We start from the raw sequence: 25290 nt of genomic DNA on the forward strand, positions 1-25290 counted from the left end.
GGATTCGGGCAGACTGGCTGCTCTTTGTAAGCCTGGGTGTTTATCTTATTGAATGCCACCAAAGAACCCCTTTAATCAGATGTCCGATTCATGCACACTCTTATAATTTGTATGTATCCTGCTTTTGACAAGAATTCAAGGCTCTTTAGCCTAATCTGGCATGTTTCCCAAGCACACGTTCCCAGGTACAAAGAGAAAATTATTAAAACTTGTCAAAGGTGGTTTATTGCTGACCCACGAATGATGAAAAACCCCTTTCATGGGTAGCTCTGGCCTGACTCCTTCAGATGGGCATTTTAGGGAGGGAAAGTGGCGGGCTCTGTCCTTTTGGTTTTCTGACCCGTTCTGGAACACACAGCAGGCTCTTGAGCCAGGACCCCATCTCTGCCCCTTTCTTGGCTTCCAGCATTTGGTCGAGTTTGCATCTAACTTATTTGTTCATTCATTCACCTTAACAAGGTTTCTTTTTCTGCTGCTGCTCTGACCTCTGGATATTCTGACCCGAGGCCCCCTGAGACCCCAACTCTGGCTGCTAAGGACAATGAGATGACCCTGAAATCCATTATGATTTGGTGATAGGGAATGATTCTTTTGAACTGAAGCTTGGACCTGTCAGAATAAGAAGTAGCCTCATTTTGTATCATCTGATTCTGGAAAGGAATGCGTTCGTCTTACCTTACCCAGAAATGTTTGTCCCTGCTGCCGTTGAGAAGGATTAGTGAGCACCCCAATTCTGAACCAGTCTCTTCTCAGCAGACCTTGGGGTATTTTACATGTCCTGTTAGAAAGTAGCTTTAAATTAATGCTGACTTATGTTCAAGTCGGAGCAAGAGAGTGGAAGGTGAGAATGAAAGCCCCCCGCAGGGCTCAAATCCTGTTGGGATCACCCCCCCAAGGAGATGACATGGTTCTGATTAGAATGTGGACCCACGGGGTCCATCAAACATAGTTTAGTAGGTTCCTTAAGTCCATTGAGAGGTTTGCTCAAGAAGAAGGCACGGTTAGAAGATGTTTACCTGCAGTTGTAATTCATTCCTCTCCAGGAACATTCGTCATGGTTAATTGTGTCAGATGCATAGTTGAACTTCTCCTCTAACAGGGTCCTGTGGGGTCCATGGCGGGGGGTCTGGGCTGGCCAAGGCCAGAACCCCCTGCACAGCCCTGAAAGCCCGTTCTGGTGCTGCAGTTCCAGAATCTTTCTCGATTGAAGTTAAGAACAGGCTTAGGGGGGAGTTAGTGTGTCTCCTTGAAGCCCCATGTCACAGACTTTTCACAATTAAATAGGTTTTTAAGGGGTGAAGTAACAGCTGCTTACAAACAAGAATGAAAAAATCCCTTCAATAACAGTCATGTTCGAAAGCGTCCATAGAGGAATTTTTCTTTTTCTTTGTTGCTAAATTGGGATGCAAAGAAGGATGTACATTTAGTGAAGGTTTTTAGCCTGTGTCTACCTAGGTATTTGTAATATCTTGTATTGTATTGGAGTATTTATTTACTTAATTAAAATTAAAAAGAAAAGAAATGCATACACATGCTAAAATATTTGATTAGTATATAGAGAGAAAAGTAAAAGCTAGAAGTATTTCTTTTCATGGGTATCACCTTATATACATTTTAATGCATATACCCAAGCGTTTTTATATATACGGATGAGATGGTTTGGGTATACCAGTCTTTACTGATTTGTTCATTTTAAACTTTGAAAGAAGATTGCTAGCAGCTAAGACAGGCCACACTGAAAGTCAGAATCACTGAATTGAACAAACGAATGGGTTTCCAAAGTTTTATGCCGGCTAATAGCAAAAAAAAAAAAAAAAAAAGCACTGCGTGATTAGCCTTTCTGTGGACGTGGAGGCAGTATGATGGCTTCTCCCATTGGTCGGATTTGAAAGCTAATTCATGCTACTCCTGGTTGACTTGTTATGACATAATTAAAACAGGGTGAGTTTCCTGTTCTTGGAGAATAATTTCTTGCTAATGTAAATTCAGTTAATATCAGCAACAGAAACCTAATTAGATACCTGAGCATAGCCAATTAAGGATGTATAAACAAAATGTGTAGAGCTGGCACAGAAATGAGAAGTAATCTGCTTCAAACCCCATATTTTCGGAGGCCCAGGGAGGGAGTGGGGGCGGGTGGTAGGGCTGGGCTGGAGCCCCGGTTCTGAGCTCCAGTGCGACCCCCACCCCTTCAAGGTGCGGCACTCAGCCGAGATGATGCCTGGGGGCCCCAGAAACAGAACTGTGAGCAGCAAGCTGCTTTTGCTGAGCGTCTCTTGGTAAAAGGAGTGGGAATTTAGGAAGAACCTTGATAAAACAGAAGCGCCGGGGGCATGCGGCGCTGCTGAGAGATGCTGTGGAGACGTGACTCCCTCACCTTCCACCCCCTCAGTGACAAAGCAAGCGTTACGAGTAGTTCAGACATGCAGACGTTATAGAGTCATAGAATGAACACTGCCTACCCACTACCAGGCTTAAAGGTGAGAAAGCATTTCAGATAGGGTTGACGCCTCCTGCATACCCCTCTGTCACCTTCCCTCACTCCTCAAGTCCACACTCTCCTAAAAGCACCTCCTTTTCTTTCCTTAAAGATTAAATTTTATAAGAAGAAAGGAGGGGGTACCTTTTTCTTTTTTAGACACCATGCCCTTGGACTTGGATGGGAATCAAGGGACAGCTTGTTTGGACTTAAAACTGGAAGCCTCCTGTATCTGTTTCCTTTTGTTGCTGTGGCAGATCGCTGCAAATCTAATGTTTTAAAACAAGACAGATTGATTATGTTATGGTTCTGTAGGTCAGAGGTCCGACCCCGGTCTCACGAGCTGTAGTGAGGGTGTTGGCAGAGCTGCGTCTGTCCTGGAGGCCCCAGGGAAGAATCTCCTTCCTTGCCTTTTCCAGCTGTTAGAGGCTGCCCACATTCCTTGGTTTGTGGTCCCTTCCTCCATCTTCAGAGCCAGCGATGTCACATCTCTCTGACCCTCCTTCTCTCCCCACATCTCTCTGGGGCCACAGCCGGGAAAGTTCCCCCTTGGGAGGACTCAGGTGATTACATTGGGCCCACCTGGATAATCCAGGATAATCTCCCCGTTTCAAGGTCCTCCATCTTAATCACGTCTGCAGAGGCACTCTTGCCAGGTAAGGTAATATGTACAGGTTCTGGGGATTAGGACGTGGGCATCTTTGGGGGCTGTCGTTCTGCCCACCACACCTCCTGTCAACTTCCTAATGGCGACAGTGTGTCAGGTGCATGCCGGACTGCAGCCAGGCACCCACTGAGGATGCGCTCATGTGCGTGTGCCCTGATGTAGGCCCCCGTGAGAACAGGCATCCGGAAGACCCGGGAACAGCACTTTGCCTTTGGGCCTCTTATGTGGGTCAGTAGACCTAGGATTGGATCCCATCTCAGCCCGTCACGGCTGCCAGCCGAGAGCAGCTCACCTTGCCTCTGGGTCTCTGGTTCTCCATCTGTCAGGTAGAGCTGGTAATTCCACCCTCAGTGGGCTATTCCCACGAGTAAGCAGGATGACCCTGTTGTTTGGCCCCTAGCTGCACCGTAGGCTGTTCGTACTTACATCTGCCCCCCCGCCCCCTGGGGTAGGACTCAGTGGTCTCCGACCCCTCCCCAGTCCCTCTCTGCGTCTCCACCTTTCCTTTCCTTTTCCACTCTTGTTTCTTTCTTTTTGTGGAGACCCCAGGCCAGATTTATTTGCAGACGCATTTTATTTTCTTCACGGGCTTTTGAAACATGCGAATTAATTGCGTCTATTTAAAAGTTAGAGCTCTCAGGGACAAGTCCATATTTCTGTGTCTTATTGAGAAACTGGAAGCTCTGGCCACCCGGACCACCTTCCCGAGCGGCAGCCTTCTTCTCCAGTGCGTCGTGGTGGTGCTGCCCCTTTAGATGGGGCTCTGGCTCCCTCTTGCCACAGGCCCCGCCCAGCCCTCTTCACTCACTAGCCAGACTGGTCTGGTCCCTGTCTTGGAGTTTGTGATCCCCGTGCCTTTGCCCTGAGGTGAGGCAGGCCTCACTGAGGCCGTGAGAAGGGTCCAGCTGGTGACCCAAACCATGCTTTTGGGAGTGCAGTGTTGGGGTGGGGGGCCTGTGGGCCGGTAGCAGCTTTAACTAACTTCTCTGAGCCCCGGTTTCCTCGTCTCTGTAGACCGGTGTTCTCACCCTCGGCAGTACTGACGTTTGCAGTGGGATAATTTTCTGTTGTGTTGAGCAGCATCCCTGGCCTCCACCCACTGGATGCCGGTAGCACACAACCCCTCCCCCAGTTGTGACAACCAAAAATGTCCGCAGACATTGCCAAGTGCCCCTTGGGGGCAGAACTGTCTGATTGAGAACCACTGTAGATCCACCCGGTTGAGTATCCCTGAGGCTTAAAGGAGAGCCTGAAGGGGCAGTGCCACCCCAGCGTCATGTTCCTCCTTTCCCGATATTTGTTGTTTGGCTGGGTGCAGATTCTTCCAGAAGTGATCTGTGGTTGTGCTGATCACACTCGATGCCGTGCAGTTCTCTTTGCCACGGCCCTGGTGTGTGCCTGCTTTCTGGCCTGGAAGAGAAGGTGCGTTGTGGCTTGTAGGGGGCGGCTGTGAGTGCAGGAGCCCCCGCAGGCCCAGAGGAGTGGCTGCTGTCACTGGTCCATCACTGGGCCAGCTCAGCCTTCCTCAGGAACACAGTGACTACTTGTGCTTCAGCTGTCTCTGCGCCCCCTTCCACCTTTGTGTTCATTTGTTTGACCCGTGACCCGGGACCCTCAGCCGTGTGTCTGATCTTCGACCCTGTGTTACATTTAGGTGGCCCTGGTACAGTGGACTGAAAGTGTGGGCCTAACCCTGGTGGGCCGAGACCAGTCTTCCATGCAGCTGAGGACCCCCGGTGATCAGATTCTGAACTTCACCATCTTGCAGATCTTCCCTTTCACCTACGAGAGCAAGCGCATGGGCATCATCGTGAGGGTGAGTTGTCTTATTTGTGACTTCACATGGTCAACACTCCTCCCCCAGTGTACTGCGTATGCCCCTGTGGCTCGACATTCTTTCTCACCCCTTTCCAATCCTCTGTTGTGCTGTGTGTCGTCCAAACTAACACGAGAAGGTAATTCCCACAGCAGAAAGAAATTTAGTTCATCAGTTGGACAGACCTCGGATAGGTAATCAGCTTCTGGTTAACCCAGTTCTAGAGTGAAAGGTCCAATGAATGTAGATTGGACATTTCTTGGTAATGATACATTTCTCATTGTATATACTCTTGTTTAAATATATATTTTTTATTGCGGTGAAATTCGCATAACATAAATTAGCCATGTTAAATGTATAATTCAGTGGCATTTAGTACATTCACAGTGTTGTGCAATCATCACTTCTGTGAAGTTTCAAAAAATTTTCATCACCCCAAAAGGAAACCTTGTACCCACTAAGTACAAGGGGTACTTACCCTAATCCCTGGCAACCACCAATCTGCTCCCTGTGTCTGTGGATTTATCTGTGCTGGATATTTCATATAAATGGAATCACACCAGATGTGACCTTTTGTGTCTGGCTTTTTCCACTTAGCATAAGGTTTTCAAAGGTTCATCAACATTGTTAACACATGTCAGTACTTCATTCCTTTTTATGGGTGAATAATATTCCACATTGCTTATCCATCTATCCATTGATGGACATTTTGGTTGTTTCCACCTTTTGGCTATTGTGAGTAATGCTGCTATGAACACTGGTGTAGAAGGATTTGAATACCTGTTTTCAGTTCTTTAGGGTGTATACCTAGGGGTGGAATTGCTGGGTCAGTTACTCAGTTGCTGGGTAATTCTTTTAACTTTATGAAGAACCTCCAAACTATTTTCTATAATGCTGCACCATTTTATGTTCCCACCAGCAATGTATGAAGGTTCTGATTTCTCCACATCCTCACGACAATTGATATTTTCCATTTTTGTTTATAGTAGCCATTATAGTGGTTGTGAAGTAGTATTTCGTTGTGGTTTTGATTTGCCTCTCCCTAATAACTAATGACATTGACCGTCTTTTCATATGCTTATTGGCCACTTATATATCTTCCATGGAGAAATGTCTATTCTAGTCCTTGGCCCACTTTTTAATTGAGTTGTTTGTCTTTTTGAGTTGTAAGTGTTTTTTATCTAGTCAGATACTAGACCCTTATCAGAGATATGATATACAAATGTTTTCTCATTCTGTAGGTTGTCTTTTCACTTTCTTAATAAAATTCCTTTGATGCATAGAAGTTACTAATTTTGATGAAGTCCAATTTATCTATTTTTTCTTTTGTTGCTTTGGACTTGGGTGTCATATCTAAGAGTCCATTGCTAAATCTAAGGTCATGAAAATTTACCCCTATATTTTCTTTTAAGAGTTTCATAGTTTTAGCTCTTTAGGTCATCAATACATTTTGAGTTAATTTTTGTCTATGGTGTGAGGTGGGGGTTCAACTTCAATAGGGACAATACAGTTGTCCCAGCACCGCTTGTTGAAGAGACTATTGTTTCCCCCATTGAATGGTCTTAGTACCTTTGTTGTAATTAAATATTTTTAACGGTTTTTCATTTGTACAATCACAGAAGATACTGAAAAAAAATATAGTGGCCACTGAGCATCATCATTTTACCATAATTATTTCAGATTTTCTTTTTATATTTTTTGAAACTTGTGTTGAACTACAACATACATAGAGAAAAATGCAAACGTCATAAGTGTAAAGCTCAAATGTTTACAGAGTTAACACGCCCATGTAACTAGCATCCAAAGCAAGGAATAGAATCCCACTCACCATCACCCCAGCAGCTCCCTCGTGCCCCTTTCTGGTCACTACACCTCCCCTCCCCTTAAGGACATAACTAACCTCCATCCTGATTTCTACTATTGATTAGATTTGTCTTTTTTTGAACTTTGTAAAAAGGAAATCGTACAGTAGATACCCTTTTGTATCTGGGTTCATTTGCTCAAATTTATATTTGTGAGATTCGTCCATATTTTTGCGTGTGTTGTAGTTCAAAAAATTTTTTTAAAGAAATAAAATATTGTGGATTCAATTGAAGCCCCATCTGCCTCTCCTAGATTCTCCACTCTTACTCCAAGTTCATCATTCTTATGAATTTTAATATACTCTTATCAGACACATTTGGTATAAATAATACGTGTTGTGGTTTTACGCATTTTTATTCTCTATATAAATGGCATTGTAGTGTATACATCGTTATTCCACTTACTGTTTTTTCTTTGACATTTAAAAGAAACTTGATTTACATTTGTACACTTAGTCCTACTTCATTAGTCTTAGCTGATTTATAGTGCAGTCATGCACCGCGTAAAGATGTTTCGGTCAAAGATGGACCACATGCATGGTGGTGGCCCCATAAGATTAGTACCATATAGCCTAGAGGCGTAGTAGGCTATACTATCTAGGTTTGTGTAAGTACACTCGACGATGTTCACACAATGACGAAATTGCCCGACGACGCATTTCTCAGTACATATCCCTATCATTAAGTGGCGCATGGCTGTATCTCACTGTGTGGATATACTTCTCTTCCTTCGGTTCATTGCAGCTCCCTATTGATAGACATTTAGATAGTTGCCGCTTTTTTTTTTGCCATTAGAAACAGCACTGCTGTGCGCAGCCTTGTCGGCTCCAGTCTTCACTGTGCGTATGTCAGTGTTTCCCCGTGGAGTGTATACCCAGAGGGAGAGCCACGGGGTTGTAGAATGTATGCCTCTTTACCTCTACTGGATGCCGTCAACTTTTTCTCCAAAGTGCTTGTACTAATCTTAGTCCCACCGTTCTTCCAGGTCCTCACCGTTTGATAGTGTCAGACTTTTTAAATTTTGCCAGTCTGAAGCGTCTGAATTAATGTCTTTGTCTGTTTGCTCTTTTACTCATAGAGACCACACTTTCCATTCGGAAAAGCCTAGGAACCCTGGTGTTCATAGTCCACTTCGGTCAGTAGTTCTCAAACCTGGCTGACCATCAGCATTACCAAGGGAGCTTTACCAATGCAGATTACTTGGTTCCATCCCAGACCTATTTTGGTATTGGGATGGTTCTCTGGTATTTTTAAAGGTTCTTCACATTATTTGGCTTGGCTGGAGAGAACTGGCTCAGATGATGAGAATCTTTGGAATAACTTTCATCTTTTCTGCATTTTTTTTTTTTAAACAAGTCAGAATCCCCTCCACCCTGGTCAAGTGTTTCACACCTTAGGGATCAAAAAAGGTGTAGATTCTATTATAGTAAATTAGTAAGAGCAGTATTAATAATTAGTAACGGTTTTAATTACCAGCAGTAGTAATGGCAACAGTAGGAACAACAATAACAATGATGAGTAGGCAACATTTAAATGGTGCTTATTATGTACCAGTCTCTGTTCTAAATGATTTGCATAAACTAATTCATTTTATTCTCACCGTAACCCAACGAGGTAGGTACTATTATGATTGGCATTTGACAGAGGAGAAAATTGAGGTGTAGAGAGGCTAAGAAATCTCCCCAGGTTCACATGGCTGGAAAGTGGTGGAGCTGTCAGGCTCCCAGGTCTCTTGACCACTAGGACCTGGGAGTTTGGGTGTGATGAGAGGGATGTCAAAAAGCTCATAGAGCACCCATAGTAATATTGAGGTAGTGTATTAATTATGTGTTGCTGCGTAATAGATTATCCCACACTTAGTGCCTTAAAACAATAGGTATTACCTCACGGTGTCTGTGGGCCAGGAGTCTGGGTGTGGCTTAGCTGGGTCCTTTGGCTCAGGGTCCCTCCCAGGCTGTGGTCTAGGGCTTAGCTGGGGCTGCCGTCATCCAAGATTCCACTGGGATAGGATCCACTTCCAGATAAAGTCAGTGTTGTTGGCAGGATTCAGTTCCTTGTGGGTTGTTGGACTGAGAGCCTTAGTTCGTTGCTGGCTGTTGACCAGAGGCCACCCTCGTTCATTGCCACAGGGGCCTCTCCATGGGTCAGCTCCTGTGTCAGCTGGCTTCATCAAAGCAAGCAAGTGAGAATGTGAGCAAGACGGATGGCACAGTCTCTTGTCACGTCATCTCAGAACTGACCCTCCTCGTTTTGCCTCACTCTGTTTTTAGAAGCAAGTCACTGGGTCCCACCCCCCACTCAGTGGGTGTGGACCATACGAGAGTGTGAATACCAGGAGCATTGTCACTGGGAGCCGTTCTAGAGGCTGCTGCCCCAGGTAGAAGATAGAAACAGCTCCGTGAGCTGCTGTTGTGATGATCCAGGGACACGCAGCATGAAATTGACACATTTTAAGGGATTTTTATGTCCCTGATGCTGGGAGGTACTTTCAGACTCTAAGGACGTATACCCTTTGTGACTTTTGAGTGGGAAGGGAGCTTTTTCTCCCACTGGCTGCTGCTTTTCCCATGGGTCCACACCTGGCCTGACCCATGTCTTCTGAACCATATCTGATGGCAAGAACCTCCTTGCCTGGACGCAGCAGCGTGAATCCTGTGAGTGGGTGTTTCCTGGGGAAGGAGAATCATTATCTCCTATGGAATTACTTTACTTCTGTTCCAGCTTTTATTTTTTCAAGTTCTAGGGCTGTGGGCTCTGCTGAAGTCATTTGAGGGTTGAGTCACCATCACATAGTCAGCCCAGTATCAGACATCCTAAAGTCAATGGGCAGAAGACCCCACCCTTCCTTTAGTTGTAAAGGACTCTCAGCCCCAGACACGCATGTCATGTTTTATGAGATATGGCCCCTCTGCCTTCCCACACCAGGAACAGGTATGGGATACTGTTGGGTGGGCCAGTCTATCATGATTTAAAAATAGCACTCCCCCCTTCCCAGGTTATAAAAAAAAATCAGCATTCAGTTAAGGCATTTAGAACAAAGAAATATGTAAAGAAGGGGATCAGCACTATTCATCTTTATTTTCACCACCCAAAGACAACCACTCTTACCTTTTTAGAGCATTTTCCTTCAGTTTTTTCCTAAGTGTATATGTGTGTAACTATCCACACACATTTTTATAAAATTGGCATTGGACTCCATGTAAAGGTTTCTAAACTCTCCCCCAACCATTGAACTATCTATATGGTGAAATTTTTCTCATATCATTTAAAACATGATTTTTATGATTTTAATGTGTGCGTGGTGTTTTGTTGAAAAAAGTAGCATTTTTTAATTAAATATTCTTTTTTGGATGCTTAGTTTGCTTTTCATTTCTCACTACTAAGAACCTGTGAGCATCCATGTTTGCTAGGCTGTCTTTAATGAAGTGCATATTATCTTGCTAATTTTTCTTGTTTTCTGACTTGTCTCCCTCTTTATCTTGGGTTTTGATGAGTGGGGATCAGCATCCAGGGCGTTTGGACTAGTTTCTCCACTTTGTACAAATCTTACTATGTTCCTCCAATAAAGTGGTTCTCATTCTGGGGCCATCTTGCCTCCAAGGGACTTTGGAACATGTCTGGAGACATTTTTGGTTGTCATAACTCGGAGGGTGATGTTACTGGCATCTGGTGAGTAAAGGCCAGGACAGCCTCCTAACAAAGAATGTTCTGGCCCCAAATGTTTATTCTGCCAGGGTCGAGAAATTCAGTTCTAATGTGTCTGTATATCCTGTCTGTTATTTGAAAAGAACCGTCCAGTTACCTGATGTGGGGAAGTTTCGGCTCAGTTGTAACTTCTCTTGTCTTGGTTTAGTGACTATTGACAGTAACGGTGTTGCTCTCGTCTGTCTCATCAACCCTTTTAAACACACGTGAGCTTGTGGACAGTACTCGGCAGCATCTTGCAAGTTCTGGTCTTTGTGTGAATCTCCGTCTTCGGAGAAGGTGTGTAAGGTTAGGCAAGCCAGGTTCTCTGGGGCTCGTGTACCTGTCTTTCCGAAGGAAGGTGTGTCGCCTGTTCGGTTTTTGTTGTGTAGGAGATGTTCTGCTGCCCTCCCCGACCCTTCCCATGTGGAATGATAGAGTCGAATTGTTGGTATAGATCATACCCTTGTCACTGTTTGAATAAAAGAGGCCTTTGAACAGGCGCCAGAGTCAGACTACAGTGGAAAAAGATGCGGCCCCAAAACAATGCAACACAACCAGCAGATCTCTGTGACTTCATAGCGTAATCTTGCCATAATATGGGAACAGAGTAACCTTGTGGTGAACTTGGAGGGAGGAAATGACTAATGGGAGGAGACAGTTGGTGCAGTATTTATATTGGACAAGATGGCTAAGCTCTCTGGAGCCCCTCCTGGAGTTGAGGAAGCTGGGGAGGGGGCCGTCACTTCCTACAGCTGCGTCGCTAAGCACCATTTGGTTGAAGGGGAAAGGGAAAAAAAACCTGATGCTTTCACGTTCAGACTCCGCAGCTGTCTTTGGCCTGAGTCATAAGCAAGCATAGGCGTGATCCTCCATGATGAAGCGTGCGGTTCTAATGCTTTTAAAACGTAGGTGCCTCTTTGTGGCCTGGGGATGCTTTTATGGGTAAGCGTGTTGTTCTAAAAGATTGTCAGTAACTAGAGGGCATTCGAAAGGTATGTGAAAAGAGGAAACTGTACCACTAATTTGGCTTTGGGTATTTATTTCATATTCCATGAAGAGTTTATAGGTGTGCAGTCTGGGCTTCCTGGGGTAGCAAAATCTAGGCGTGAGGTGGTGATGGCCATGCTCAGTTCCCTGCCTGTCTGCTGCCTCCAGGCTCCCCGTGACGAGAGTCATCGAGGAAGGAGTCGTGGGAGAGCCATCCCTGATGGTCTAGTGGTTAAGGTTCGAGGTTCTCACCGCTTCGGTGGTCAGGGTTCGTTGCCCGGTCAAGGAACCACACCACCCGTCTGTCAGTTGCCATGCTGTGGCAGCGGCTCACATAGAAGAACGAGAAGGACTTACAACTAGGTTACACAACCATGCACTGGGGCTTTGAGGAGAAGAAAAAAAAGAAAAGAGGAAGATTGGCAACAGCTGTAGCTCAGGGTGAATCTTTCCCTGCAAAAAAAAAAAAAACGAGTCACGGGGTAAAAACGAGCAATGTCACCATCATTCCTCAGAGCCAGGGTTGTTTAGCCTCGGTGCTGACATTTGGGCTGGATGATACTTGGTCGTGGGGCTGTCCTGTGCACTGTAGGATGTTTAGCAGGATCCCTGGCCTCCACCCCTTAGTTGTGACAACCAAATATGTCTCCAGACATTGCCAAATACAAAACCACCACCACTGAGAACCACTGGACTAAGCTTGTTCTCCACACACGGTACAACTGAAGCACTTGAGTTACCGTCACCGAGCAGGTATGGTGACACCGAGTGGGCATTTTCTGTGTGTCTGGCCCTGTGTTGTGTGCTCCACGTAGATGATCTCCTTTAAGCCACAACGGTCTATGCAGTTAGAGTTGTTAGCATCCCTATTTTACAGGTGAGGAAACTGAGGTTTGGAGAGAAGAAGGAGCTTGTCCGAGGGCACACAGCTGGGGGCTGGTGCCGGCTCTGAGCATTTGGTGCCTGTGCCGTGGTGTTACGGCTCCCCACAAAATCTGGTCAATGTGAACTGAAAATCTGGGTAATTTGATCTCTAGCTAAGTCCTCGGGTAGACACAGGGGTCTGGAATTATCTAGATCAGCGGTTCTCAATTGAGGCGTTGTGCCCCCAGGGGACATTTGTTAATGTCTAGAGACATTTTGGTTGTCACCAAGGGGGCTGCTGCTGGCATCTACTGGGTGGAGGCGAGGGATGCTGCAAAAGATCCTGCAATGCACAGGCCAGCCCCCCACAGCAGAGAATTCTCCAGCCCTACTGTTAACAGTGCCCAGGCTGAGAAACCCAGACATAGGTCGTTAGTTTACTTCCCAGTGCTTTCAGACGGACCACGATTTGGTGATGCTGGCTTCCTACATAAAAATTTAAAATTATAGCCTGGGAGTCCATTCCTGTCGGAATAGTAATAATTTAAGTTCTTAAATCCTTTTGATCTTGCTTTCATTATTTAATAATTTTCCAAATGCTTTGAGTTTTCTATTTTCTGTGGCCTTTGCCCCAAAGTGAGTCCCCCCCCTCTTGCTTTTTGTCTTTGGCCAAGTGAAAAAACATTGGTGTCTGCTAAGTCCACTTTATACACCATCTATCACGGGAAGTGGGCACCGGAGCAGAAAGTGGATGTTCCTCTCGGTTATTCATTGCCTCCGGCCCCCATCTCTAGGATGAATCAACTGGGGAAATTACATTTTACATGAAAGGAGCGGACGTGGTCATGGCTGGCATTGTGCAGTACAACGACTGGCTGGAGGAAGAGGTAAGTGTGATGTGGGGAGGGAAAACTGGGCCTTGGAAGCATGATCTGGAGGCCCGTCTCTTGCATGATGTGGTGAGGTGGGTCTCTGTCATTATCTACGGCTTCATAACAAATCACCCCAGAATGCAGTGGCTTAGAACAACACAGTTGTTTCTCACAGTTTCTGTGGGCCAGGAATCTGGGCACGACTTAGCTGGGTCCTCTGCTCAGGGTCTCTCACAGGCTGTGGTCTCATCTGAAGGCTCTACTGGGGCAGGACCCACTTCCACGCCCACTCAGTGGTCCTGGGCAGGATTCAGCTCCTCACCAGCGTTTGGCTGGAGGGTGGGACCAGGAGTGGGAGTTTTGGGGGCCACATCACAGGCTGCTTTGTGACATGGGCAGTCAGCCACAGCAGGGAGGAAGGAATGCTCAGGTTTATCAGCCATTTTCCTTTCTCCCCTCAGCTCCAGGTGGGGAATTCATATTTAATATTCAGTAATATTATATTTTCAATTAGGGGGTTGCAAACCCAAATGCCCACAGGGGCCAGGCAGGTAACTCAAATGAATGAAACGGGCTGGGATGTGTTTTTGTGTTCAACACATTGGAATATTCTTCACTTGACAGTTATATTTTTTGGGAACACATGGAAGCAACCACTTTTCAGCCATCATGGATTGTGGTTATTTGGGCAAGTGTACCTGGTTTTGTCAGAGGTTCAGTTTTTCCAGTGAGCCAGAAATCCAGATTTGTCTGCGAAATCTTACAACATTGACTTAAATTTTGAAACACACACTGGGCCAGTCACAGAAAACCTGTGTGTAGGCTGTGTTTGGCGGACGGGCAGCCATGATGCATCCTCCCCTTTGGAAGGTTTACTCAGGGAAGATTGCTCTAGAGGAAAGCTGTGTTCTGATTTGCCATTTCGCTGTCCCTTGGGAGGGGCCTGTCCCCCTCAGCGTCCAGCCCCCCTCAGTGAGGGTCAGGGACTTGGGGGCGGAGCCCTCAGCGTGGCTCTCCGATGACTGTGGTCTGCTTTTCAGTGTGGAAACATGGCCCGAGAAGGGCTACGGGTGCTCGTGGTGGCGAAGAAGTCTCTAGCAGAGGAGCAGTATCAAGACTTTGAAGTAAGTGGCTCTGTGACTTTTCTGTTATTTTTTCAGCCCTCCTTCCCTCCCGTCTCCGCCTTGCTCATTCTGCTCTAGCCGTACTGACGTCATTTCTGAGCACACCAGGTTCACTTTTGCCATGGGGCCATTGTGCTTGCTTTCTCTCTGCCTGGAACTCGCTTCCCTCACAGAGCTCCATGGCCCACTCCCTCACTTCCTTTGGGTCTCAGTTCAGATGCCGCCTCCTCTGAGAAGTCTTCCTGGATTCCCCATCTAAGGCAGCCCCACCTCATCACTCTACATTCATCACCCCGTCTAACTTTCTTCATTGCACTTATCACCATCTTTAATGACCTTGTTTATATGTATATACACACACACACACACATATATGCATATATATTTTAACATTCTTCTTAATATCTCCTTTCTAGAATAAAATCTCTTTGAGAGCAGAGACTTTGTCAGTCTGACATGCTCTTATGTCCCCAATACTTAGGATCATCACTGGCACGTAGTATATGTTCTAGAAAACTTGAAATGAATCACGTCTCGGAGCTCTAATTTTTTTAAGCTGTAAAGCATGTTGGAGTTGAACCAGATCATTGACTTTCATGGCCAAGGAGTCCAGCATAAATATGTCTTGTTTATTGTCATTTTGTCCTGTAGTGTGTCCCTTGAGGGAAGGGTTCTTTTATCCCCTGTCCTGGCGTAAAGCCGAATGCACACACGCGTGGCTGAAAGGGAGCGAGGTGAGGGGGGGGACAGGCCTCTGGGGCCCTTGTCCTGCTCACCCAGAGAAACTGTGCGTGGGTCTGTCTCTTTTCTGTGTTTCTTCGTGAAGTTTTGTTTAGTAAGAATTCTAGCCCTGATACATTCTACCTGCCTTTCAATTCTAAAGGCCCATGCTTCGGCCCATTAGGGAATTGCGATGTTCCTCCATATCTTTGCTGACACTGTGAAGAGGGGGTAAACAGGCGTGTTGGGTCAATGGTCTTTGGAAGTGGGACTTCATCATTAGAAAACCTGGTGCTCGAGTTCGTGGCTACAAAGTGTCTGTTGTGTGGGGGAGAACCTACTGTTTTTTGAGGTCTTGAGTTGTGCCAATCCTTGCAACAACCCGGTGAGGTTGGAGCTGTTATTGCTGCTGCATGGATGAGAACAGCTGAGGCCCAGAGAAGTTAGGCGACCTGCTGGAAGTGGCACAGCACGTGGGTGTAGAGCAAAGGGTGGCCCTCGGTCTCGCCAACCCCAGTGTCTGGGCTGATGACCTTGGAAGGAGGCTGGAAGCCTCAGTTTCACCCCTTTGAGGTCAAGCCCCTGTGCTGGGGTCCCGCATGCAGCGTGGTGGGATCAGTCAGTCAGGCTCGCGCCTCCCCACTTAAGCGGTGACCGTGTCCCCTGGTGTGTCCCAGGCCCGCTACGTCCAGGCCAAGCTGAGCGTGCACGACCGCTCCCTCAAAGTGGCCACCGTGATCGAGAGCCTGGAGATGGAGATGGAGCTGCTGTGCCTGACGGGGGTGGAAGACCAGCTCCAGGCGGACGTGAGGCCCACCCTGGAGACGCTGAGGAACGCCGGCATCAAGGTAGGGCGAGCCTGCCTGGCCTGACTGCTGAAATAACCCGCCGTGCGGAAGTGAATTCCAGAACTGTGCCGGCCATCCCGTCAGCAGCGTGGCAACTTTAGAGAGGGGAGAGGGCCGGCGTAGCAGTAGAGGGAACCAGGCGTGCATGGGCGGTGACCCGCAGCCCCGTCTGCGATGGGCACCGCCATCTTCCCGCCCTCATGGCCCCGGTTCTGGAAGACGTCTTGTGTGTTTGCTCTTCCTGGCTGTCCCCCTCGCCACGTGCGCTCCGCAAAGGCAGGACCACGCGCACGTCCTTACCCCTCAGTGCCAAGCTGTGTCCAGCATGCTTGGTGTGTTCCTTATATTCTTGTCGAGTGACCGGCTGGCCAGCCATCTGTCTCGTGGTCTGGGTGAATGAGTGACCACCCAGTGGAGTGACCGCCTGCACCAACAAATTGCCATATTTACATTTTGTACTCGGCTATTTGGGGCCCAAAAATTTATATCTGGGAGTTTAATCCGGAGAGGCCAGTAGAGGGCGTCTGAGGAGCAGGCTGTATCTTAATAGACCCAAGCAAAGCAAAATGAAAACTTGTGTCTGCCGCCTGCCTCCGCCCCAGACCCGGAGCAGCTCTCGGCTGCGTCCTCGGGCCTGCGTTTGGCAGAGGGGCCTGTGAGCGGGGCCGTGTGGACAGTACAGATCGGACGTGCAGTGTAAATGAGCTGCAGCCACATTCAGGCCCGTGGGGGGCGCACACGTGTGTGGACCTCTTTCGTTGTGAATTCCATCATGGATCTGTGGCTCACAGGCCTAGTTCATGGCAAGGAAATTGCCAGCGAGATCCCATTTTTGGAAAAACAGTATGGTGTCAGAAGGGCCTGTTCCTGCTGCATCGTGGTGTTTAAGATTTCTTGCTGGAAGTTTCTAAGACCTCTCCTCTGGGAGTTTTGGAGATTCCAGTTTCAGCTTCTGGCTTCTTCCTGGGGTTTTTCTCCTTCCTAAAACCATTCTCTCTCCAAGATGAGAGGTTTCATTCACAGAAGGTGGGCTGGACTTCTCTTTCCCTTGTTAGATGGGAGAGGGAGGGGAGATGTTAGAGGAGGGGTCAAGGGTCAGAGAAGTTTATAATTAGGGTCTAAGGTAGGATCTTTCACAGGCAGAAGATGCTAGAACTTGGACACTTTCTACCTTAGCCCCTTTCCCAGATGCAGCGACTGAGGCCGACGAGGTGGTGTCACTGCCTAGGTTCTCACTGGGAAGCGCTGGGCTGGGACTGAGCTCAGGTCTGGGCACTTCCCTGCCGTGCCCTCCCTGTCGTCCCGAAGTAGGACATTAGCCACGTGGTGCACCGAGGACCTTCCATGGTGTTCTAGAACTTGAACCTCCCAGCTCCTTTCCTAGTGTTTGCTCTCTTACAGCAAACCGTGAAAACTGGCACCAAACTGGGATCGCTTAAGAGAATATTGTTTTAGAGGCCAGGGCCCCCCAGAAGGGCCTGGTGCCTTCGTCCTGCCCGTCTCACTGCCTGGGTTCCAAGGCCGCCTCTCCATTGACTGCTTCTGTGGCCCTTGGCGAGCAGCTGACTTCTCGGTGCTTCCGTTTCCTGCCTCCTAGAGTTACTGTGAAGGTGAAACGCACTGAACGTGGACGGCACTTGAAGGGCGCCTGGCACGGCGAACTCTCGGGAAACCTTGTGATTTTCTTTCCTACACTTCCCCGCTGCCAAGGTTTCCTTTGTCCGATGGCTCTAAGGCCCCTTCCTGCTGAGAGCAGGGAGAACAAGGGGTTAGTGAAATGGCAGAGCAGGAAGCGCATTCTGTTTGGACTCTGAAGACCTGATTCTGGGCCTGGTTGAGACAGGAGCTAGCTGTGGGGCTTTGGGGCAAGTCACCTACCCTCTCTGAGCCCACAGCAGTGAAATGCAGAGCGACCTGTTACAGGGCGTGGAGGAACCTAGCCCGTTTCCTGCCAGTGTTTTATAGTTAGGGTCAACCCCCGTGAGATTCGGCGTGGGCGTCCGACCACGTAGAAAGACCGTGACAAAGCAGTGTTTCCTGTAGGATGCGGAAGTGACCCCTCATCCCTACAGCCTTCCCCTTCTTTGAGGTTTTTTATTGCTTTAAGAAAAATCCCCAGAAGGGGGATTATGAGGTCAGAGGCCGAGCTTCATGATGTCTGCTGTGTGGCCAGATAGTTTTCTAAATGTCACACCAGCTTCTGCTGTCACCAGCAGTGGTCGCTCGGGGTCCTGAAGCCCTTTAACTGGGGCGTTTCCAGTGGCGTGTTGGGGACACCGCGGATGTTGGGGAGGTAGATGGAACGTCTCAAGTTCAGCTCAGTGTTCTTGGAACCAGGACGCAGGTGACAGGCCAGCGTCAGACACTAACACAGAGGACCTGTTTCCTGCCCTAATTTCAGGTGTGGATGCTGACGGGGGACAAGCTGGAGACGGCTACATGCACAGCGAAGAACGCACATCTGGTGACCAGAAACCAAGACATCCACATTTTCCGGCTGGTAAAGCGCTCTCTGCCGTGGGGCCTCGTGGGTGCGGCTGCAGTCGGCCCTGTAACCTCGTAACCTCCAGCGGGCCCCTCAAGAGGGGAGGGGGCAGCACGGTGCCCACCTAGGGTGGGGGGCTTGCGTCGTAGCTGTAGGTGGAATAGCTGAATGACCCAGGTGGGCTGAAGGGTTCCTCCCGGGGGTGGTTCAGGAGCACCTCGTGACAGCCTGTGGTAGCGCCGTGTTCTTCACTGCTGGGGGTCGTGGTCCCTTGGAGAAGCTGAGAAAAGTTAGGCCCCATCAGCGTGAAGGATGCAGAGACGCTCGTACACGGAAATTGTACATCGAACCTTCACGGCCAAGTCCTTGGATGAGAAATAAATTCCAGATCACAGATATGGGTCTGTCTGCCCTCCTAAAGGAAAACCTTTAGGAGCCTTTAGAAGGAGGTGTATTGGGTGGACAAATGAAAAATTTCCTGCCCTTGTGGCAAGCACTTGACCAAAACAGTGCAGGCATCGGGCGCTACTCCAAGGCTTGAAGCTGCAGACCGCGATCGGCCTTATTGAGTTGGGAGGTGAGGCCACTTGGTCCTCTCCGGGACAGGATATAGCAGCCCCACTTACCTGAGGTCAGATCCACCCTGCCAACCACCTGGAGGGCTCCTGATGTTTTGGGGAGTCTTCCCCTCACCCCTACCTTGGTCCATCACACATAGAAGCTTCAAGAAGTCCAGCAGTTTGGGGAATAGCGCAAACAGCATTGTATAGAGGCGGACACAGTCGATCCTCATTATTCGTGGATTCCATATTTGCAAATTCGCCTGCTCACTAAAGTTTATTCATAACCTGAAAACCAATACTCGAGGTGCTGTCAGAGTCATTTGTGGACATGCGCAGAGCGGTGAGAAATTTTTCTTGCCTGACATGCACATTCCCAGCTGAGGATGCACGAGGTGACGCTCTGCCTTCTTGTTTCGTCTCATACTGTAGGCAAGCGTCCTCCTCACGGTCTGCTTATGTCACGTTTTTTTGCAGTTTTGTGCTTTCTGTTAGCGATTTCGCTGTTTAAAATGGCCCCCAGCACAGTGCTGAAGCGCTGCCTAGTGTCCCCAAGAGCAGGAAGCCTGTGACGTGCTATACGGAGAAAATACGTGTTAGATAAGCTTCCTTCAGGTGTGCATTATAGTGCTGCCGGCCATGAGTTCGATGTTAGTGAACCAACAGTGTATATTTTAAAAGATGTCTTTAAACAGTAGCACATATAAAACAAGGTTACGTATTGATGGATGGACAAAAGTATTGTGACCAGAGGCTCACAGGAACCCAGCTCCACATTTCCCCAGCAGCCAAGGTTCAGTATTCACTAATTCAGTGTTCACAGTGACTTGATAGCACATAACTGTCGCAAATAGAATCGACTGTATGTTCTAGAGTTCAGAGGTTGCAAACTATGGCCAGTGTGCTGGCCACTCGTTGTTGTAAATAAAGTTTTATTACACAGGTAGACTCATTTGTTTACGTACTATCTCTGGCTGCTTTGGCCCCACAAAGGCAGAGTTGTGCAGTGGCGACAGTCTGTGTGGCCCGCAAAGCTACGATATTTCACATCTGGTCCTTTGTAGAAACGCTGGCCACCGCTGCTGGGTGCCTGGCTTCCGAGGCCTGCTCCCCAGCGTGCCCGCTGCCGGGCTTTAAGCAGGGTGACAGATCCCTCTGTGCTGCGGTTTCCTTACGTGTGAAGTGGAGCTGTTGCCTTACGCACCTTGCAGAGCCGTTGTGAGAAACAAGGGGGAGAATCCGTGAAAAGTGCTGAGCACGGTGTCTGGGCCCTAATGCGAGTGCAGTCGTCTTGAGCTCTTGTTTCTGTTCTGCGGGTCACAGGCGCCCTGGAGGAAATGCAGGGTGCTGGTTGGGAGGCTGGCTCTCCCGATTCCCACAGAACCATAACAAACGGGATTTAATTTGGCTCTGGGTCTGGTGGCAGGGGAGGGCCAGGGGTCCTTGGCAGGGGTGGCCATTGTCTTCCCAGCGGCTCCAGGAAGCCACTGTTTGTTGTTCTGCCACCTCCGGAGAGCGAGGCTTCCTCCACCCTCTGTCCCCTTCCAGGTGACCAACCGCGGCGAGGCCCACCTCGAGCTGAACGCCTTCCGCAGGAAGCACGACTGCGCCCTGGTCATCTCGGGAGACTCCCTGGAGGTGGGCGCAGGGGCCCTGCCAGCTGGTCCTCCAGGGGCGCGTGCCCCTTCCTGCTTCGTGGGGGAGGCGACCTGGGCTCACCCAGCATCTCTCCCGGCTCCCCAGGTCTGCCTCAAGTACTACGAGTACGAGTTCATGGAGCTGGCCTGCCAGTGCCCGGCCGTGGTCTGCTGCCGCTGCGCGCCCACGCAGAAGGCCCAGATCGTGCGCCTGCTGCAGGAGCGCACGGGCAAGCTCACCTGCGCCGTAGGTAGGCGCCCCGCCCGCCCGCTGCTGCCCTGACTCCTCTGTAAGGATAGTTGGGCTCTGCTGTGCTTCAGTTCCCCAGGCCTCGTTACTCAGCTCATAACATTGTCCCCCACGGACTCGGGCTCTATTTCTGTTATTATTATTAGTTTTAACGTTTCCCTCTGAGAAAGAGTAGATAAGGGTGCCCGAGGGCCTCTCTCCTTAGCTTGCACCTCCTTTACTCGTGACCCGGGACGCAGCCTTGCAGAGGAGTGAAGACCACACACTGTGGAGTTGGGTCTGGCTCCAGTCTCTCTGCTGGGTTTACTAGCTGGGGACCCCGGTGGCTTCCTTCACCCGTCTGAGCGTCAGTCTGCCCACTGGTGGAATGGGATCATAACAGTGGTTTCCTCAACAGCAGTGCTTATGACGATTCAAAGGGGCAGCATTGGAAAGGTGCTTGCCGCAGTGCGCAGGAAGTGTGCAGTAAGTCACTGCTGATGACAGTGACGCCGCACCCCACCCTCAGAGGCAGGGCCTGCGGTGGTTGCAAACACTGGTGTGGTCTGGACACGGTCCCCCTGCTGCCACTCAATGGCTGGGACCCTCAGCTGGTCACCTGATCCCTCTGACCCTCAGCTCTTCTGCCTGTAAATAGGACCCTGATTGTGCAGCTTGTCACAGTGATTAAATGGAGCCGTGCAGAAGAGGCACGGAGTGAGCACTCCGAGGAAGGCGAAATGTATGATTAAAGGAAGTATGAACCGTTGGAGTCGTGTTTCTTGCTCTCCCCAACTTCTCGGCTTTTCTCTCTGCTCCGTGTGACCCGCAGGTGACGGGGGCAATGACGTCAGCATGATTCAGGAGTCGGACTGCGGCGTGGGCGTCGAGGGAAAGGTGAGCACTCGAGGGGGGTGCCGCTGGCTGCGAGGGCTGGTGTTGAAGTGCTCAGTGATGGTGTCGTGGGGCGGGGAGCTGTTCTGCTCCACTAGCTGGAGTTTCTTTTTCCCTCCAAGACACAGCTGTAATGCCTCTGGAAATTCTAGATTGGAGTTACCAGCGTAAGGAACCATATGTCATAATTACCTAGTATCATCACCTGGAAGTCCGAGTCCCATATCGCTGTATCTCATGGACAGACAGATGCTTATTTTTTGCTTGCAAAAACCTAAATTAGAAAACAAGTGTTTTGCTCCATTCTTAGGGTGGGGTGAATGCACTTCTAACTTTTCCATGATGGTGCATCGTCAGTAAAAGCTTTAGGTATCACACCGTGTGCTGATCTCCGGGGGATTGTGGAAGAAGGTGGCACTGTTTGCCCCTCACTGAAAGGTCTTGGCAGCTGCAATTTTTTAAAGTTTGTGTGTTCTAACATAATTTTTCTTTTTCTTTGTCCACTGTGTGCTTGCCTCTGATAGTTTAGTCTGCTCTCTCTAATTTGTCACCTCTAAATGACTATAGGCAGGAAGATCCGGCACCAAGTCTGTTAGAGCTGTGTGTAAGTAAGAGTACAAAGGTCGAGGGCCAGAGATGCTCCCCGTACATTTTGTTCCATGTATTCAGGAGTTTGGGTAATTTGTAGGCCTGTTTTTCTGTTCCACCATTTCTGGTTTTCTGGTTCTCATCCAGGTGACAATTATTTGAAGTTGCAGAGTTAAATGATCCTTGAATGTGACGTTATGTCTGAAATCTGTATAGATTCCTTTAATGCAGGTTTTAAGAAGCACACTTGAGTTTAATAGATAGAATTCTTCACACATTTTTATACAGAACTAAAGCATTTAACTTTCTGTTAAAAATTATATTCTGATTCCTTTGTTTATGGAGTATAAAAGTAATAAGTGCTCACTGTAAAAAATTAAGACAATTTAGAAATAAAGTGCATCCTTTTCTTAGACAGCCTCATCAACTAGTAACATTGGTGATTCTTCCAGAATTTTTGTCTGTGTATATATTACTGTTTATGGGTATGTATATATTGGTATTATGTACATAACGTACATATTTTTTTATATACATATATACACACACATCTTACACATGTATATATATTATTTTCATGTATAATTTTAAATTAAAAACATTATACTATGTATTTTGTTATACAGCTTGCTTCACTCTGTTATATACCTTGGATTTTTTTCTGCATCAGAACATATAGATCCATCATTTTTTACCTTCCCTCTAACTTTTTATTTTGAAAAATGTCACTCCTTCAGAAAAGCTGAAATAGAACAATGAGCACTTATTTCCTCTTCACTTCAATTTACCAGTTGTTAACATTTGCCACACTCTCTCTCTCTCTGAACCAGTTGCAAGTAAGTAGCAGATAAAACATATTACCCCTGAATACTTCAGCATGCATCTCTTAAGAACAAGGACATTTTCCTACATGAGCAGAATAACATTGGCACTCCCCCGAAATGTGACATTGGTATAATAGTATTATATAATATGCATAGTCCAGTTTCCCCAATTGTCCTCAAAATGTCTTGATAGCTTAAAAAAAATCTCCAGGAACCAATCAGGGACCACACATTGCATTTATTAGTATGTCTTCATGTCTCTTTAATCTTTAATGTAGAACACTTTTCTCCATCTTTTTTTTTTTGGTGAGGGGAGTGTTTTGTTTTTCATGCCATTGATATTTTCAAAGCATTCGGAACAGTTGCAGAATGTCCCGTGATGTCTGTGGGTCAGATGGATTTGATTCAGGTTCTGTGTTTTGGTGTGAGCAGCACACAGGGAGAATTTGTGTCTCCCTGTTGTGTCACATCAGAAGCCCCTGATGTCTGTCTGTCTCATTAATCGCATCCATCATGTACCTTTTAAAATTAGAACATTCTATTATATGGCTACACCGTAAATTGTTTCCACTTCTATAAATGCGCAAAGCTTTTGCGCATGGGACTGTGAATATTATATATGCTCAGAAATCTTCCCTTTAATATTATGAAGTAGCATCAGGTTTTTCCTCCTCTTACGTTTAACTCTTAAGGGAACTGAATGTTATAAAAAGCCTGTCTTTGAATGATTCTTTGCTTCTGATACACATGATGTGGTGGGCCTAACCCCCCAGGCTTAATACTAGATCTATTTGACCTCCAAATTATAGCTATCTGTGATTCAGAATGTTTTTTATTTAAATAAATTCCTCTTTTAAATCAAATTTAGACTTGGACCACCAACCGTGTATAGCTTGAAACCAGAGAATCTCTTTATTGAAGTTATACCAAGATCTCCTTACAGCGTCTTGCTTTTTCAATTAAAAACAATGTGCTTCCTTGACCTCGTGTGCCTCTCACGGTGCCCGATTTCACTGGGTTTTAGGAAGGAAAGCAGGCGTCGCTGGCTGCAGACTTCTCCATCACTCAGTTCAAGCACCTCGGCCGGTTGCTCATGGTGCATGGCCGGAACAGCTACAAGCGCTCGGCGGCCCTCAGCCAGTTTGTGATCCACAGGAGCCTCTGTATCAGCACCATGCAGGTGGGTGGGCAGCTGGCTCCTCTGCGCAGGTGCACAGGGCCAGCATGGAAGAAGCCTGGGATTACACTGTGCTTCAGAGCTGTGATCCCGCCTGGCCAGTTGAAATCCCACCTGGCAGCATTCCAGCTGCTAGACCTCAGATTGCCCCAGGTCCCTCCTCTGGGAGGTGGGATGGCCATTCTTGCTGTGTGGAGGGGACATGAGCGTCAGCAGTGGCACCTGTCTAGGGCTTGGCACAAAGTGGGTGTAGTGCAAATGACGATGTTATTGTAATTGGGAGTGAGTTGTTATAATTGGTTCGCCAGAGGGAAAGATGCAGAGTTAAATGCTGAATGAATGCTCTGGCCCTGAGTGTTCCACATGCAGAGGTGGGGCCCACAGAGCAGCCACAAAAGAAGAGTAACTTTTCTTGAGTGCTTCCTGTGCCCCGGGCCTCAGGCCAGGTGTTCTCATTGCAGTCCTCACAATAAATAGCCTGTACCCACTTTACAGATGGGGAGGCTGAGGCTCAGTGAGGGTGAGAAATCCGTGCAGTATCCCTCGGGGATTTAGTCTACTCAGGCAGGGGGACCCCAAAGCCTGCACTCTTAATCAAGGCCTCCTCCTCCAGTGCCCTCGATATGGGGGGCCGGGGAGTGCTGAGGGGGGCAGCGCAGCCCGTAGCGTGGAGGTTATCTTGGCATCACAGTCCTGCCTCCCGGCACAGCCCCACTGGGAGCCGAGCTTAGTTATCACCACTGTTGGCCCTCCCGGGGAGTAACATCCTGCTTTTTCATGAAAGGATTCTAGAGTGTATAAGGTATTTTCCCACCTCGTCTCTCAGCAACTCCTCCAAAATCTGTCATTGGGCTGTAGCAGGTAAGTGTACTAGGAAGGAGGTCCAAGGGAGGGGAAGGACGCATTTTAGGTGTTAGAAAACTATGGACTGATTTTCTTTCCTGGACGTTTAGGTGAAAAGACCCCCGGT

The 25290-nt window shown here is 48.0% G+C and overlaps 1 protein-coding gene across 2 annotated transcripts in view; it reads left to right on the forward strand.

The window, feature by feature from the left end:
* Nucleotides 1-25290, forward strand: part of ATP9A (ATPase phospholipid transporting 9A) — a 125617-nt gene that overhangs the window by 90531 nt on the left and 9796 nt on the right. For both annotated transcript variants that reach the window (XM_087445113.1, XM_014787332.2), the window contains exons 15-23: nt 4801-4962; nt 13157-13249; nt 14275-14358; nt 15756-15926; nt 18328-18426; nt 20520-20609; nt 20715-20859; nt 21670-21734; nt 24168-24323. In XM_087445113.1, the coding sequence (XP_087301239.1) occupies nt 4801-4962; nt 13157-13249; nt 14275-14358; nt 15756-15926; nt 18328-18426; nt 20520-20609; nt 20715-20859; nt 21670-21734; nt 24168-24323 (1065 nt within the window). The remainder of the gene's footprint in view (nt 1-4800; nt 4963-13156; nt 13250-14274; nt 14359-15755; nt 15927-18327; nt 18427-20519; nt 20610-20714; nt 20860-21669; nt 21735-24167; nt 24324-25290) is intronic.

This window comes from Ceratotherium simum, chromosome 21 (assembly GCF_057802395.1).
Source record: "Ceratotherium simum simum isolate JZ-2026a chromosome 21, ASM5780239v1, whole genome shotgun sequence".
In the NCBI taxonomy this organism is placed as follows: Eukaryota; Metazoa; Chordata; class Mammalia; order Perissodactyla; family Rhinocerotidae; genus Ceratotherium; species Ceratotherium simum.